We start from the raw sequence: 18292 nt of genomic DNA on the forward strand, positions 1-18292 counted from the left end.
TTCGGCCAGTATACTCGGCAGGCAGCACCAGGGTAGCTCTTACCAGGGACACCAGACACCCTGAGTCTAGCAGAGCTACCGCCAGAGGGTCTCCCACTTCCACCTGGTACAGGTGGCTATGTCTATAATCTCTGGGCTACCTGTTGCACACAGCTACCTGGCATACAAGGAGTGGGGGTAGCCATAGTTAGTATGCATGGGTTCACCCTAATGGAGACAGTCGGCCCTTATGTGGCCAGTCTCCTGACACCGCCAGCAGACTATCGGAGCTAGGTCTGTAGGGGGTCTCGGGCGGATTTTGCTGGCACCAGTTGCCGGGTCTGGGGTGGAGATTTCCAGGGTTTGACTGCCCCCCTCCCAAAAGAACCCCCCTGTAGAGTCCTGGAAGCCTCATAGCGCTCCACCAGGTCGACCATCTCAAGGGCATTACCAGGAGACAACTGGCCAATCCAGTACTGGAGAAGGTACGGCAAAGCCCTAACGAATACATCAGCCAACAGACGGTCCAGCATAGCAGTGGAACTCAGCACGTTAGGCTACAGCCTTTTTTGCAACTGGTGTAACAGATCATATTACTGAGGTCTTGCGGGTTCAGCCAGGTTAAACTTCCACTGATGCACCCACTGGGCCCGGACCAACACATTCACCCCCAGTCTTGCCAGAATCTCATTCTTTACTTTCATGTAATTGGCTGTTTGATCATCTGGTAAGTCGAAAAACACCTGCTGGGGTCTGGATGCCAGGAAAGGAGCAACGACCTCAGCCCACTGATCTCGGGGTAGTTTCTCCCTCACGGCCACCTTTTTGAACACCGCCAGATAGGTCTGGATGTCGTCCAATGGGCTCATCTTAGGGATTGCTGCACAGACCGCTTTTTGGGCATCGTGGACGCTCTGGGATGCTCCTGCTGCTTGCAAAGCCATCACTTGTTGCAATAGCAGCTGGTTGGTTTCCTGCTGCTGCTTATTAGCCTCCTGCTGTTGCAAGTTAGCCTCCACAAGGGGTTTCACGACAGCTTCCATTTTGTCAAGAGACACTGGTTGTAATCTCACTGGTTTGATGTAAGACATACAACCGTGCCCGGAAAAACTAAAATATTTTGGCCTTCACACCAGCCTCACTGCACTTGCCCGCATACTCCACCAATTGTGGGGAATCGCTCTGGTAGTTGGGATAAGCGGGTGCAGTACAGAGGCAAAGTACAAGTTCGTAATTCAAATGTTCGTGTTTATTAGGTCAAACAAAAAACACTCTTGGTGTTGGTGGTGGGTTGGTGTTTGTTCACACCGAGTTTAAAGTTCATGCATAAAATAAACGTCACTTTGTTGGCGGTTCTGCCTCCAGCAGTCTAAATGCAGGCTTTAGCTGGCCTGCTCTCCCAACACACGGGTCTCAGGTTTTCAGCCAAGCACAGGGCTCACATCACAACACACAGGGCGTTCTCTGCTGCTGAGCCCAGTTGCATTTTTAAGGATAGCCAAGTGCTGTCAAAACCCGGCTTGGAATGTGGGGAGTAGTCACCCACCCAGCACTTTGACAACTCCCAATAAGAGCAGTCCCGGATTAGCTGTTTACAGCTATACTAAATAGCAAAAGTGTCAATCAGCATTAGCTGCCGCTGACACATGAAAATACTGGCTCTTACTTCACTGAGGCCAGGAACCTCGGTGACACATACCTACCATGAATGACGACACCTTGTACCTTCCTACAACAGTAATAGAGTGTTGTATATAGATATATAATGAAGTGGTGTATACAGATATGTAATGGATCAGTGTATACAGATATATAATGGAGCAGTGAATACAGAGTATATTTATTAGCTATGTTCCTATGGTGGCTGAATGTTGATACAGTATCTAACAACAACATGTATGAATGCATCACGCCGCAATATAGCCGGCACTTTGTATTCAGTGAAGCCTTTTGATCATTTCCTCCTTGCACTGTCCCAAGTAAATATTTATTTTTAGATTGCGTGCAGGGACTCACATCAAAAGCGCACTGAATATTGAGGGTTCAACACCTTACTGAGCCACCCCATTCCAGTATATTTGAAAGAAAACATGTAATAAAAATACAGTTCAAAATTATTCAACCCCCAATGCTGTAAAGGGTTTTAGGGAATTTAGTGTACATTTGTAATTGTGTTCAGAATGAAATCTTACAAGGACTTTTAAAGAACCAAATGCAACTAAAATGACATCAATTGTTTTTGTAATACAATATAAATTTTTTGTGCAGGACTGCTGTCGGGGATATGAGGGCTGGTGTGATTGTGGGAACGAGCTTTCTATTGGTGACCGGTGTCCTATGTTAGCGGGTCTTTCACCTTTTTCTTTTACCTTTTTCTGGTGAAAGACCCGCTAACACAGGACACCGGTCACCAATAGGAAGCGTTTCCCCATAATCACACAGCCCGCATATCCCGCACAGCAGACCTGCACAATCAAGCGATCTCAGACCACGTGGGACGCCAACTCCACGTGGGACCCAGAGTTCGCCGCACGCACTCCGCACGCAGATCGGGAGCGGAGAACCCGGCCTGAGTATTGCAGGCAGAGTATTGTCTCTGTGTGGGATGCAACCGGAGCTACCTACACATTACCTGCCTGCTTACAAGTTTTTTTGCCATCTCTACCACTTGATTTAAATCAGTTCAGTTTACTATAAACAGCCATTCTATGTAAGGCCACCGTCAATACCCCTATGGATACATAAGAAACCCACTGCTCTAATTACACAGTGGATTATCCCTGCCTGTTCAGGGAACTATTAACCATATTAATTATATTAAGAATCAACCCACAACCAAACATCCGTATATGCACAGGCTATATTGACTGTCAACCAACCAAGGGGCTACCTAAGGGCAATTGCATTACTGATGAACTGAGACTTTTATTCTTTTAACCCTAGGAAGGCAGATCTCGAATATTGTACCATCACAAGTGTTTATATATATATATATATATATATATATATATATATATAGGAAAAATAGAGCAGCACTCCAAAATTGCGGTAAAAAAGTGATATTTTTATTCACCCATTGGTGATGCAACATTTCGGCTCCAACATGAAGCCTTTCTCAAGCAATGTGAACATATATATATATATATATATATATATATATACATATAGTGAGAGGAAGTGATATCATCACATCAAAAGTGTTTTCAGAAAAAAACTGCTTTAACCCATGCTGGCAGCAATATAAATACATCAAAATATTACAATCAAGAAAGCATGTGTAATAAATTCATAGTACAATACAAAAAAACTATGTTGTAAATATCAATACATGATTAGTATAGAATCAATGTGTACATAAAGTGTTATAAAATTACTCCCAACATTAAATGGTTAAAAACTGTTATTCCAATTCATCTGTGCGTGGGAAAAGGCAGGAACACACGATGGTGGGCATAAGTGAAAACTTACACAACCCCATTACAGATCGACCGCTATGCACGGCGTCCCCGATCCTCCAGTGCGCATGCTCCAGGCGGCGCATCATATTAGTATCACATAACAGAGTCATAACAACCATGCGCAGTATTCAATATTCCTCAACAATTGCCATCTTGGAAAAGGTAAACCCTGTATTATACGTACTACCAAAGATCCACAAGACACTGATCAACCCACTTCTTAGGCGACCAATAGTTTCAATTTTTAGTCATCCGGCTACATTTCTTGACAAAATATTACCATGTTTTGCTATTGGTGGTACCTCTTATATTTGTGACACCAGTGATTTTCTTGTTAGATTGAATCAGGTGGGTATTTCTGATTTTCAAAATGTAATTTTAGCATCATTTGATGTGGTTTCTTTGTATACCTCAATTGAACATTGTATGGGGATTGATGCGGTTAGGAGAATGCTGTCCACCTCCACACTGACTGATGTGGCTGTGGACTTCATTCTAAGTTTGCTTACTATTTTATTGGAACATAATTACTTCTTATTTCAGGATACTTTTTACATCCAAAAGCGGGGTGTGGCTATGGGGTCTAATATGGCCCCCACTTACGCTAATATATACATGCGTGTGTTTGAGGAGGACATCATCTATCTATCTAGCCACTTCAAGTATATACTGAGGTGGTGGAGATACATAGATGACGTGTTCCCCATTTGCACAGGTAGTCAGGATCAACTCATGGATTTCCATAGGTTTCTTAATGGTGTTTATACATCGTTGCAATTTACACTGGTATAGTCTACCATTGAAATGCAATTTTTGGACACTAAGGTGTCAATTGTGGATGGAATTTTCCACACACAGTTGTACACCAAGCCTACAGATAAGAATACTGCACTTCTGTACAGCAGTTGTCATCCTAGGAAAATGATACGCTCTCTTCCATATTCACAGATGCTTCACATCAAGAGAATTGTCTCTGACGATGCGGAATCCCAACAAACTATGGATAACATGATACGGAAATTCTGAAATCGTGGATATCCATATAAATTATTGAATGAACATCTTAACGCAGTGATTAAATTGGACAGGAAGAAAATCCTGTCCAATCCAACAGTAAAATGCACATCTAGAATCCCCTTTGTATCCACCTATACAAAGGTGAGTAATAATATTAGTCATATTATCAGACGACATTGGCCCACTTTAGCTGGGTCCATTAAGGATGTACCGGAATTTAACTGTCCACCATTGTTTTCCTATAGGAGATCCATGAGTTTGATGGATCAGCTAGTTAGGGCTGATGTCGGAACTAAAAAAGCACTGAGACAGTCTACTTTGACACGGGCTGGATTGGGATGTTTTCCCTGTCTAGGCTGTGTCAATTGTAGGTATACAGGGAGTGCAGAATTATTAGGCAAATGAGTATTTTGACCACATCATCCTCTCTATGCATGTTGTCTTACCCCAAGCTGTATAGGCTCGAAAGCCTACTATCAATTAAGCATATTAGGTGATGTGCATCTCTGTAATGAGAAGGGGTGTGGTCTAATGACATCAACACCCTATATCAGGTGTGCATAATTATTAGGCAACTTCCTTTCCTTGGCAAAATGGGTCAAAAGAAGGACTTGACAGGCTCAGAAAAGTCAAAAATAGTGAGATATCTTGCAGAGGGATGCAGCACTCTTAAAATTGCAAAGCTTCTGAAGCGTGATCATCGAACAATCAAGCGTTTCATTCAAAATAGTCAACAGGGTCGCAAGAAGCGTGTGGAAAAACCAAGGCGCAAAATAACTGCCCATGAACTGAGAAAAGTCAAGCGTGCAGCTGCCAAGATGCCACTTGCCACCAGTTTGGCCATATTTCAGAGCTGCAACATTACTGGAGTGCCCAAAAGCACAAGGTGTGCAATACTCAGAGACATGGCCAAGGTAAGAAAGGCTGAAAGACGACCACCACTGAACAAGACACACAAGCTGAAACGTCAAGACTGGGCCAAGAAATATCTCAAGACTGATTTTTCTAAGGTTTTATGGACTGAAGAAATGAGAGTGAGTCTTGATGGGCCAGATGGATGGGCCCGTGGCTGGATTGGTAAAGGGCAGAGAGCTCCAGTCCGACTCAGACACCAGCAAGGTGGAGGTGGAGTACTGGTTTGGGCTGGTATCATCAAAGATGAGCTTGTGGGGCCTTTTCGGGTTGAGGATGGAGTCAAGCTCAACTCCCAGTCCTACTGCCAGTTTCTGGAAGACACCTTCTTCAAGCAGTGGTACAGGAAGAAGTCTGCATCCTTCAAGAAAAACATGATTTTCATGCAGGACAATGCTCCATCACACGCGTCCAAGTACTCCACAGCGTGGCTGGCAAGAAAGGGTATAAAAGAAGAAAATCTAATGACATGGCCTCCTTGTTCACCTGATCTGAACCCCATTGAGAACCTGTGGTCCATCATCAAATGTGAGATTTGCAAGGAGGGAAAACAGTACACCTCTCTGAACAGTGTCTGGGAGGCTGTGGTTGCTGCTGCACGCAATGTTGATGGTGAACAGATCAAAACACTGACAGAATCCATGGATGGCAGGCTTTTGAGTGTCCTTGCAAAGAAAGGTGGCTATATTGGTCACAGATTTTTTTTTTTTTTGAATGTCAGAAATGTATATTTGTGAATGTTGAGATGTTATATTGGTTTCACTGGTAAAAATAAATAATTGAAATGGGTATATATTTGTTTTTTGATAAGTTGCCTAATAATTATGCACAGTAATAGTCACCTGCACACACAGATATCCCCCTAAAATAGCTAAAACTAAAAACAAACCAAAAACTACTTCCAAAAATATTCAGCTTTGATATTAATGAGTTTTTTTGGGTTCATTGAGAACATGGTTGTTGTTCAATAATAAAATTAATCCTCAAAAATACAACTTGCCTAATAATTCTGCACTCCCTGTATGTGCAAATCTACCACATTTATTCATCTATCTACAGGTGTGAATTATTCTATTAGTTTCCACCTGACATGCATTTCGGATCATGTGATATATGTATTATCTTGTTCGTGTAATATCTTATATGTCGGGGAAACTTCTATGGGTTTTAAATCTAGAATGAATAACCATCGATTAAGTATTCGACAAAAAAGATTGGATTTGCCTGTTTCCAAACATTTTGCGGATCTCAATCATAAAGAAAGAGATCTCAAATGCTGGCTTATAGATTATGTACTAATGCCCAGGAAGGGGGGGGGGGGGGTAATAGGGTTTCATTATTAAAGAAAAAAGAAATATGGTGGATATATTTTTATATGGTGGATATATTTAGGATAGGCATCTGGAAGTTAGCTTGCCCGATCCAACTATATGTTTGTTTATGTCTTTATCCTGTGGTTAGGTTGTAATGTAACTACTATATTATAATATATAGAGGATATATTTATAGTAATCATTTCTCTTTTTTCTCTCTTCCTTTTTTGTTCATCTTTATATAATAGATTGTGGTGGTGAATGACCAGGGACAACATGATTGATGGACGATGTGATGCACAATCAACGCAACTTCAACCCCGGATTTATTTATTAGGCGTCTTTTTTACATGCGTTTTTTTTTACTTGCGATGATACGTCTTTTTTACATGCATTTTTTTACTTGCGATGATACGGTTGTTCAGATTCCGTATGAGTGTCAAGATACGAGGATATCCCTCATAATGTTGCGGGATCAACAGGGTTAACAATGTGTGGAATTGCTGGTGGCTCAGCTCCTCCCACACGTGGTTCCCTGTATGTGATTCAACAGTTGGTGCCTGATGGTAACCTGGTTGGGCACAGATGATCCTATAAGCAACAATGTGCTTTATGTGTGAACAGTATGGTTTCGCCATGGTTTGCATGGTATTTTGCACAGGTAGGGACGCTGTGTTGCAGTTGTACTTCGCCTGTGCTTTACCTTTTCCAAGATGGCGATTGTTGAGGAATATTGAATACTGCGCATGTGCATGGTTGTTATGACGCTGTTATGTGATACTAATATGCGGCGCCGCCTGGAGCATGCGCACTGGTGGATCGGGGACGCCATGCATAGCGGTCGATCTGTAATGGGGTTGTGTAAGTTGCCTTGGCATTTGTTTTCACTTACGCCCACCATCATGTGTTCCTGCCTTGTCCCACGGACAGATGAATTGGAATAACTGTTCTTAACCATTTAATGTTGGGAGTAATTTTATAACAATTTATGTACACATTGATTCTATACTAATCATGTATTGATATTTACAACATAGTTTTTTTGTATTGTACTATGAATTTGTTACACACGCTTTCTTGATAAATTGTAATATTTTGATGTATTTATATTGCTGCACATGCCAGCATGGGTTAAAGCAGTTTTTTTCTGAAAACACTTTTGATGTGATGATGTCACTTCCTCTCACTATATATATATACATATATATATATATATATATATATACACACTCACTTAAAGAATTATTAGGAACACCATACTAATGAACCCCCTTTTGCCTTCAGAACTGCCTTAATTCTACATGGCATTGATTCAACAAGGTTCTGATAGCATTCTTTAGAAATGTTGGCCCATATTGATAGGATGGCATCTTGCAGTTGATGGAGATTTGAGAGATGCACATCCAGGGCACGAAGCTCCTGTTCCACCACATCCCAAAGATGCTCTATTGGGTTGAGATCTGGTGACTGTGGGGGCCATTTTAGTACATTGAACTCATTGTCATGTTCAAGAAACCAATTTGAAATGATTCGAGCTTTATGACATGGTGCATTATCGTGCTGGAAGTAGCCATCAGAGGATAGGTACATGGTGGTCATGAAGGGATGGACATGGTCAGAAAGAATGCTCAGGTAGCCCGTGGCATTTAAACAATGGCCAATTGGCACTAAGGGGCCTAAAGTGTGCCCAGAAAACATCCCCCACACCATTACACCACCACCACCAGCCTGCACAGTGGTAACAAGACATGATGGATACATGTTCTCATTCTGTTTACACCAAATTCAGACTCTACCATTTGAATGTCTCAACAGAAATCGAGACTCATCAGACCAGGCAACATTTTTCCAGTCTTCAACAGTCCAATTTTGGTGAGCTTGTGCAAATTGTAGCCTCTTTTTCCTATTTCTAGTGGAGATGAGTGGTACCCGGTGGGGTCTTCTGCTGTTGTAGCCCATCTGCCTCAAGGTTGTGCGTGTTGTGGCTTCACAAATGCTTTGCTGCATACCTCGGTTGTAACCAGTGGTTATTTCAGTCAACGTTGCTCTTTTATCAGCTTGAATCAGTCGGCCCATTCTCCTCTGACCTCTAGCATCAACAAGACATTTTCGCCCACAGGACTGCCCCATACTGGATGTTTTTTCCTTTTCACACCATTCTTTGTAAACCCTAGAAATGGTTGTGCGTGAAAATCCCAGTAACTGAGCAGATTGTGAAATACTCAGACCGGCCCGTCTGGCACCAACACCCATGCCACGCTCAAAATTGTTTAAATCACCTTTCTTTCCCATTCTGACATTCAGTTTGGAGTTCAGGAGATTGTCTTGACCAGGACCACAACCCTACATGCATTGAAGCAACTGCCATGTGATTGGGTGACTAGATAATCGCATTAATGAGAAATAGAACAGGTGTTCCTAATAATTCTTTAGGTGAGTGTATATATATATATATATATATGTATATATATTCACTTTGGAATGTTCATATTGCTTGAGAAAGGCTTCATGTTGGAGCCGAAACGTTGCGTCACCAATGGGTGACTAAAAATATCACATTTTTTTACTGCAATTTTGGAGTGCTGCTCTATTTTTCCATTATATATTTGGGTAAGCTTTTCCTTTTGAGCTAGCACCCACCTCTCCTTTTTTTGGTTGGTGCTGCCATACTTATATTATATATGTATATATATATATATATATATATATATATATCTTTTTTTTAACTTTTCGAAAAAACTTTTTTTCCTCTGTTCTCTTACAATAAACTAATTTACAATATATCCACCCAGTCTGCTCTTTACTCGACTCCAGATATATAGTGTGCCAGTCTGTCTATCACACCTATTTTGGAACTATACATACAAGTCTATTATAATAAGCTATATAAGGCTGCTAGACAATTGGACTATATAATACATTTCTATGAAGTATGAATTATTAAATGCAGACTCTCACACATGGATTTTGCAATATATTTTTTATTTCCAATTTTTTTTAATATTCAGTCCTATTTTACTTGTATGTGTATTTTTATCAGTATTTTTATATTATATGGTATATGTACAATAAATCCATAGTTCTATATGCAAAAAAAAGGAGGAGTGCATACTTATTTTTATTATTATATTTTTTTTATTATTTACCCCTTTCAGGCTGGAAGGAAAGCTTCTGTATTCTCTTGCCATTGACAGCTGGTCAGTCACTGGTAGGGATGTCCCGATACCGATACCATTATCGGTATCGGGACAGATACTGGACATTTGCAGAGTACTTGCAAATGTCCCCGATACCACTGACGATACCTGTTGGCGTGGGGGAAGGAATTCTGTGACTCGCATTACCGGCACCCGACCTCTGAGAGGACGCTGTGATCCGCGCAATTAACCCTCAGGTGTGGCACCTGAGGGGTTAATTGTGCGGATCGCAGCGTCCTCTCAGAGGTCGGGTGCCGGTAATGTTCTTCAGTCTCTGCATTGGTGGCAGTGGGCAGTGCGCCCCCCTCCACAGTATTAATCATTGTATGTTAGTGAGCAGCATTATACTCACGTGCGCCATGGCCGCCGTGCGCTCCTTCTTCTCATAGGTCTGTGCGGCGCATTGCTAATGCTATAAGCATTAGCAATGCGCCGCACAGACAGAAGAAGGAGTGCCCGGCGGCCACGGCGCATGTGAGCTATAAGCATTAGCAATGCGCCGCACAGACAGAAGGAGCGCCCAGCGGCCACCGCGCACGTGAGTATAATGCTGCTCACTGACATACCATGGCAGCTAGGCATCTGTAGCGTCCTGGCTGCCATGGTAACCGATCGGAGCCCCAGCATTACACTGCTGGGACTCTGATTGGAACTGCCCACTGCCACCAATGATGGGGGGGAGGAGGAGGGGGACCCTGTGGCCATTGCCACCAATGATTAATACTGGGGAGGGAGGGAGGGGGCGCACTGCCCACTGCCACCAATGATGGGGGGGGAGGGGACCCTGTGGCCACTAATACTGGGGGGGTGGGTTGAGTTACCAGAGGGGGCTGATAAGAGGGAGAGGCTGGGGGTGCTGATGAGAGGCTGGGGGTGCTGATGAGAGGCTGGGGGTGCTGATGAGAGGCTGGGGGCTGTTTTTTGGACTTTTGGTTGGTCAGTGGTCACAAAATAAATGTGTTATTTATTTAATTGGTATCGGTAATTGGTATCGGTGAGTACTTAAATAAAAGTATCGGTACTCGTACTCGGTCTAAAAGAAATGGTATCGGGACATCCCTAGTCACTGGGAATGGAGCAGGATCAACATTGCATGTTCTGCCCAAAGATGCGCTACTTTCTGTCTGTCAAGATATTAGGTATCTGTCTATTAAAATCTAGTGTCCCAACAACAGTATGATCGGATAGAATAGGCAAATCAATAGGTAGTCAAGCAATGTGCAGTATGTATTAGGTCCTGGCTCTGGGCTAAACTGCCAATTTCTCATACTATCTCAATTTATATAATATATAGATAGATAGATGGAGTGATAGATATAATTTTCTTTTGACTTTTATTTTAGGTTGTGTGATATACTCTTTGTGATGGCAATATGATAATGATATGGTTCCCTTTTATAGATTCACTCAGGACCATTGGTGACCTTAGGGAATGCTGGAATTAGATGTTGTGTACGGGAAATGTACTGTATGCTTCATACTGTACGTGACTTTGGGGTTTCATAAGCTGTAAGCCATAATCATCCAAATTATAATAAAAAAAGGCTTGAAATATCTCGCTTTGCATGTAATGAGTCTATCTTATATGTTAGTTTCACCTTTTAAGTTGCATTAATGAAATAAATGAACTTTGCACAATATTCAAATTTTTGGAGTTTCACCTGTATAAAGCACAGTCCCATTTTTTTTTCTTGTTTCCAATGACATTTTATTGTATTAAAAGGAAAAACAATAAACAAAAATTAAAAAATTAAAAATTAAAATACTTAAATACTTAGTTAGTTACTGTTGAGAGAGTTCCACGTGGCCTGAGGGTGTTCAAATAATTGATGCAGTATGAAAGTGATGAGGCATTCGTAAAACAATGGAAAGATCTGCACGCTGGTTTCTCCTTGATAGAGATGAGGTTGAATATAAATCTATAAAGGAGGAGTTGGAAAAAGGAAAGAGGAATTAAAGGGCTTCTGTCACCACACAACAGTCATTTTTTTTTGGGGGGGAGGGGCTAGTTACATTCATTATAGCGCGATATATGAGAATATAATGTTGTCACTTACTTTCATGCGGCTGTTTCTTGAGAAAACAAAGTTTTATAATATGCAAATCCGGTCTCTACCAGCAAGTAGGGGGGCGTCTACTTGCTGGTAGCCGCCGCAGAAAACCGCCCCCTCGTCGTGTTGATTGACAGGGCCAGCGTGATCTCCTCCTCCGGCCGGCCCTGTCACTATTTCAAAAATCGCGCGCCTCTGTTCATTCGGCGCAGGCGCTCTGAGATGAGGAGGCTCGTCTCCTCAGAACTCCCTCAGTGCGCCTGCGCCGATGACATCACCGAAAGAGAAGACGTCATCGGCGCAGGCGCACTGAGGGAGTTCTGAGGAGACGAGCCTCCTCATCTCAGAGCGCCTGCGCCGAATAAACAGAGGCGCGCGATTTTTGAAATACTGACAGGGCCGGCCGGAGGAGGAGATCACGGCTGGCCCTGTCAATCAACACGACGAGGGGGCGGTTTTCTGCGGCGGCTACCAGCAAGTAGACGCCCTACTTGCTGGTAGAGACCGGATTTGCATATTATAAAACTTCGTTTTCTCAAGAAACGGTCGCATGAAAGTAAATGACAACATTATATTCTCATATATCGCGCTATAATGAATGTAACTAGCCCAAAAAAATAAAATAAATGACTGTTGTGGGGTGACAGAAGCCCTTTAAAGAAAAGACTTTAGTACTGGAGACTCAGTACTTGAATTTTGAAAAGAAGCTAAACATAAAGCTAGTCCTCATCCAAGCAGAGATAAAAGAAAGGAAAAAACACAAGTTTATACGTGATAAATGTGACTATGAAACTAGCAAAATATTTGAATGGAATAAATGTAAGCAGCGCAAGAGACGCCCCCAATGCAAAATGAGGGGAGACTTCTGGACTACAGATTCGGACTCTAGCGTTTCTGTAGTAGACCCGGAGAATCAAGGACAGAAGAGTGGCCCTTTAGATGCAAGACCAGGTGAGGGAGAGCCTGAGGCACTAAGAGAAGTCAGAAAATTATCTCTCTGGCAACATCAGGTCTCTTGGAGGTCTCTTGGAGGCAATCAACTCTACCTCTATCGACCCCTCGGGCATTAAGGACAAGATTGTTATCAACTTGACAGACCAAGAGCTCTCCCCAGACTGTATCACAGTCCTTAATCGAGGGCTGGGATACAGTCTTGTGGAGAGCTTTGACTTGGTACAATTTGAAATTGATTTGTACAAATCCGTCCACAAATTATATCTTAAAAAAATGTTTGGGGATGTGCCCTCTGTGCAACCACCCAATAGGCAGGGCGAAATACTGGCTAACATTCATCAGCTGGGGTTCAATATTTCCAGTGAATTTGACGCAATGGAGGTAAGCATGTTTGGAAATACTCACAGGGTTGGATTTGCAGGAGGGAGGGGTGTCCACTAAACCTGATAGATTCAAAGGTGGAATAAGGTCCACTTTTTGCCCCCCTATGCTGCCCATCAGCACTTTAGACGTCTTCCACAAGCGTGTTCTTAGGGATATTAAGGCTTTGATTTACCCTAGGACTTATGACAATATTAGCGCAGGCGAAATAAACGCTCTGTCACGGCTTAGTCAGATGGATGACGTCATAGTGAAGCCGGCCAACAATGTAGTCTTAATGACCCGGGAATACTACCTACAGGAAGCACATAGGCAGCTCGATGATCCCATGGTATATGAAAGATTGGGGAGTGACCCAACGGGATCCATTTTAACACAGTTAGAGGAGCTCCTCAACAAGTATGTAGCATTAGATTTTTTCCCGGGTAGCATAATTGACAAATTAGTACCATCCCACCCCAGGAAGCCCACCTGGTATTTCGTTCTCAAGGTACATAAGTCACTGACCTGACCACCTAGCCATCCCATTGTGGTGGGCATCGGGTCAGTGACTCAGGCTTTGTCCAAATACGTGGACTAGGTTACTCAGACCCCTCCTTCAAAATGCTCCCACGTGCAATCACGCGCATATTGAGTAGTACAGACAAAAGCAGACTCTATGGTCAGTTTGTTGAGGAAGCTCTGAATTTTGTCCTCACTAATAACACTTTCAGGTTTGACGAACAGTGGTAAAGGCAAAGACTCGGGACCGCCATGGGCACACCGGTGTCTTGTACCTTCGCAAACCTGTGTCTGGCTGTTTTTGAGGACAAATATATATTTTCTACTGCTAATTCTTTTTTTGCGCTATTTACATATTTTTTTGTTCATAATATGGTCCGGCATAGAGGCGCAGTGCCGAGATTTTTTGACCTACCTCAACCATACTAACAATATAAATATGAGGTTTACGCTTAATTATGGAGGGACATCGCTAAAGTTATTGGATGTGTCAATTTCAGCGCTTGATGGAAGATTACAAACTAGAGGGTTCCGCAAACCATCAGCTACCAATTCTCTATTACATCATGGCAGTTTCCACCCATGCAGTGTTAAAAAGTCCATTCCATATAGTCAATTTGTTCGCTTAAAGCGGATTAACAAAACACAGGAAGGATACCCCCGACAGGCACTAGAACTTAAGGAGAGGTTGGTTGCTAGTGGTTACCCCGAGCGTGAGGTGGATGGAGCCAACAAGAAGGTGGCTCTGCAGACGCAAGATCAATTACTATGTAGGAAAATAGTTGATACGCAGGATTGCAAAGAGAGATTTGCATTTGTGTTTAAATTTAGCCCGGTGGTGGATTTAATTACGCATGTCATACAGGATAATTGGGATATGCTTAAAAATGAGGAAGGTTTGCAGGGTCTTACTGAAAACAGACCCCTTATTACGTTTAAGCGTTGTCACACCATAAAGGACAAGTTAGTGAGGAGCCAAGTCCAAAGTTAAAAAGCAGGCAACTGGTTGTCCAATAGAAAGCTAGTAGGTAATTATAGCTGCGGTTGTTGCTCCTTTTGCAAGTACAATAGTCAAAGTAAGTTTCTGCATTTTGGTGGTGAGTCCTACAAAGTATCTTACTTTATTAATGCAGGAGTAACTATGTGGTGTATATAATACAGTGCCAGTGTGAAGCCTTCTATATAGGAAAGACGATACGACCCCTCTTCGAAAGGTTTAGAGAACAGATCAACTCTTTGTGTTTATTTGATTCTGCAATGATACATTAGGCATCTACTTGTATTGTTTTAGGAACATGTGTTGTTCAGGGAAGCACCCATTGTCGTCATGGCAATGAGACACCTTGAGGTATAAAGGTCAGCACACAGTTGTGTGCTGATGTCAGTGGCCAGATGAAGTGCTAGTCCAGCACGTCGCTGCTACACCTTCTGCAATTTACTGCATGTATGCTCCAAACCTGCTTTTTTCACTCATGAATGAATAAAGTAAGTGATTTTTTTCTACAGTGGTGAGTGCTGCCTTTTTTTCTTTCTACCGTTGAACGTTACTGTTGAGAGAGTGACTGCTGTTTGCAAATAAATTAATGTGTCCATACTGCCTACGGGAGAGGAAGCCGCCCACTCTACGAGCCGCACTGGCATTTCCTGCCACCGAAAAGGAGCAGAGCACCAATACCCAGTGAGCTTGTAGGCCGTATCCTACAATCCTTCTTTACTGCCAGCTTTTTAGCTTGGATTAGCTTACAGCCACCGATAAACCCAATAATCAGCGGTGTCGCTCCAGGGGCAGCCCCTTCTTCTGGTCCCCAGCTTGTATGTACACAGCCCCGCGTGCAGGGGCCACAGTCCTTGCAGAGTCAGCCCTCACTTCTTCCTGCGCTGTTACCGATGGGATCCTTCCCGAACCGCATCGGACAAATCTGCAGGAGAAGAGTAGTTAACTGTATAGCGGCTGCCACAGTAGAAGTGCTCATCACTTGTTCCTCCGCCACGGTGCCCGCTCATCTCCTCTCACCCCCTCCGCAGGTAATTCAACAGTGCTAGCAGGTTGTTCATCCGCCCCCAGGTAACAACACGGTACCCACTCATTCCCCCCCCCCCTTCCCCCCAAGGTAACGCCATGGTGCCTGCTTGCCCGCTGTCAATCTTTTAAATTATCACATAAAATGAAGTGTACAGTAGCTTCAGATGGGGAAGTCACAGGGAAGTCACGGGGAAGGGGAGGGGGGCATTCATTCATTACTTTATTAGGTACAAATACTACGGTTTGAAACTGCAGTTCCATGCATCATCTGCTGTTTACAAACTGAAATTGCACCCAGAATTTTCTCACCACTCTTTTTACGTGTACGCGTTGTAAATAACCAGGATATCACTCTGCGCTTACGCGATTCAACTATTATTGCTAGCGCTGCTACACCTGTACATTGTAAAAAAATGACATGTTAACTTTATTCTGCTGGTCAGTATGATTACAGAGATACCAATTTTATGTATCATTTTTTAAACTATTGCTACTTTTAAACAAATCATTTTTCAAATAAATGTGTTTTCGTGTTGCCATTTTTTAAAAGCCATATGTTTTATTACATTTTTTCTGGAGATGGTCTTGTGTGAGGGCTCCTTTTTTGCAGGATGAGGTTGACGTTTTGATTGGTGCCATTTTGAGTGTGTGAAAATATGATGTTTGATAACTTGATATTATTATTTTTGGGAGGCAAGGTGACAAAAAAATTACTGTTTTGGTTCACCTCACAGAGTAGGTCATGGGATATTTTTACAGAATAGGTCATTACAGATGCAGCGATACCAAATATGTGTATTGTGCACATAGAGATGGCTGTCAGTCACAAAGTAGGGCCACCTAATTGACTCCTAATCATCAAAAGGGCCTGGATTTAAATGAATAAAATACAAGTTTTGCTGAATATTTTCCCACAAAAATATATATCAATCAACCCAGCTCCTCCTCCTCTACACACAAGCTGTCTTTAAATAGATCAAGGCAAGTACAATGTGACAGATTCCCTTTAATTGGATTTGTTTGGATTTATGAAAACAATCAAGTTGTGAATCGGGGTAGTTCACAGTTACCTGTCATTGTCTACAGGGCATTTTGCTTTCCAGTCGCTTAGATGAGTGTCGTATTCCACAGAAATAATTCTTAAAGCAGGTATGTCTACTGCCAGCCAGTCCTAAATGGCAAGAAAAAAATGTAAAAAACATATGTCCAGATCAAGGCAAACATTTACTTTTTACTGGTTTGGTCTGCAAATGCCATCACTCGTAAACAAGTTTTTTTTTGGATTATTCAGTTTACCTTTAGCCAAAGGCCCCATGCACACGGCCGTTGTTCACAGCCGTGTGCGGGCCGTGGAACCGCGGCCTGGATCCCTCCTGAGAGCAGGAGCGCACGGCGTCACTGGTTGCTATGACGCCGTGCGCTCCCTGCTGCCGCCGCAATACAGCAATACACTGGTATGATCTATACCAGTGTATTACTGTACTGTGTCGGCAGCAGGGAGCGCACGGCGTCATAGCAACCAGTGACGCCGTGCGCTCCTGCTCTCAGGAGGGATCCAGGCCGCGGTGCGGGCCGTGAACAACGGCCGTGTGCATGGGGCCTAAAGGAGGTTTCACCATTGTCTACACGACTGATTTAGAAAAACACGAATCCACATGTTTTTTCCAGTGTAAAAAATGCGTTTTTTGCTGCTTTTTTTTTAACCAATGGGTGTTCACAACGTAGAATTTTCTGCTTGAGGTTTTTGTAGCAGTTCTACACCAAAAAAAAACCCTGCAGAAAACGCATGGCTTTACATGGAACAGTTTTTTTCGTAGCTTCCTATTCATTTCAATGGGAGATTCAGTGCCGATTCTGCCCCAAGATAGGGCATACGGTTCCTTTTTACCACGCTGCTTCCCGTTCAATTGCCGATTTTGAAGCATAAGCACTACAAAATCAGCACCAAAAACCCTCTGTGTGAACTGGCCCTTAGGCTAGGGCAGTGGTCAGCAAACTGCGGCTCGCGAGCCACAAGCGGCTCATTAGCCCCTTGAATGCGGCTCTTACAGGTGCGGGCTTCCACATAGCCGAAAGACCAACCCCTCCTGCTGATTTGTGAAGCACGCACTACAGTCTTCTTGCCTGTGGAACGCATTTGTGTTTTGCAAAGCTGGAGAGGGCGTGTACATCTCATATCACATGCCCATATTTCCTCCCACTATTAGTGCAAATGCATCATCACACAGGAAGCTGGAGTAATCGCCTTCACTTTGGTGTACACACCTCCTTCCAAATGTCAGAACGTGCTGTGTCACAACAGGAAGTGACGAGGGTAGTGAAAGTTCCCAGGTAGGGAAATATAACAGAAAACCGCTGCAGGCGCTTGCTGTGCTACGAACATGATGTAATAGTAGGCATAGTCAAATGTGCTACCTCCTTCTACATGTGACTCTCATTAATAATTTGGCATCATCATTTACATGGCATGTAAACTATTTAAACAGAAAAAGTTATAAAATAGGCG

The 18292-nt window shown here is 42.9% G+C and overlaps 1 protein-coding gene across 2 annotated transcripts in view; it reads right to left on the reverse strand.

The window, feature by feature from the left end:
* SERAC1 (serine active site containing 1) overlaps positions 1 to 18292 on the reverse strand; it is a 284627-nt gene that overhangs the window by 23437 nt on the left and 242898 nt on the right. For both annotated transcript variants that reach the window (XM_044289309.1, XM_044289308.1), the window contains exon 13: positions 16857 to 16957. In XM_044289309.1, the coding sequence (XP_044145244.1) occupies positions 16857 to 16957 (101 nt within the window). The remainder of the gene's footprint in view (positions 1 to 16856; positions 16958 to 18292) is intronic.

The sequence above is a fragment of the Bufo gargarizans genome, chromosome 4 (genome assembly GCF_014858855.1).
Source record: "Bufo gargarizans isolate SCDJY-AF-19 chromosome 4, ASM1485885v1, whole genome shotgun sequence".
In the NCBI taxonomy this organism is placed as follows: Eukaryota; Metazoa; Chordata; class Amphibia; order Anura; family Bufonidae; genus Bufo; species Bufo gargarizans.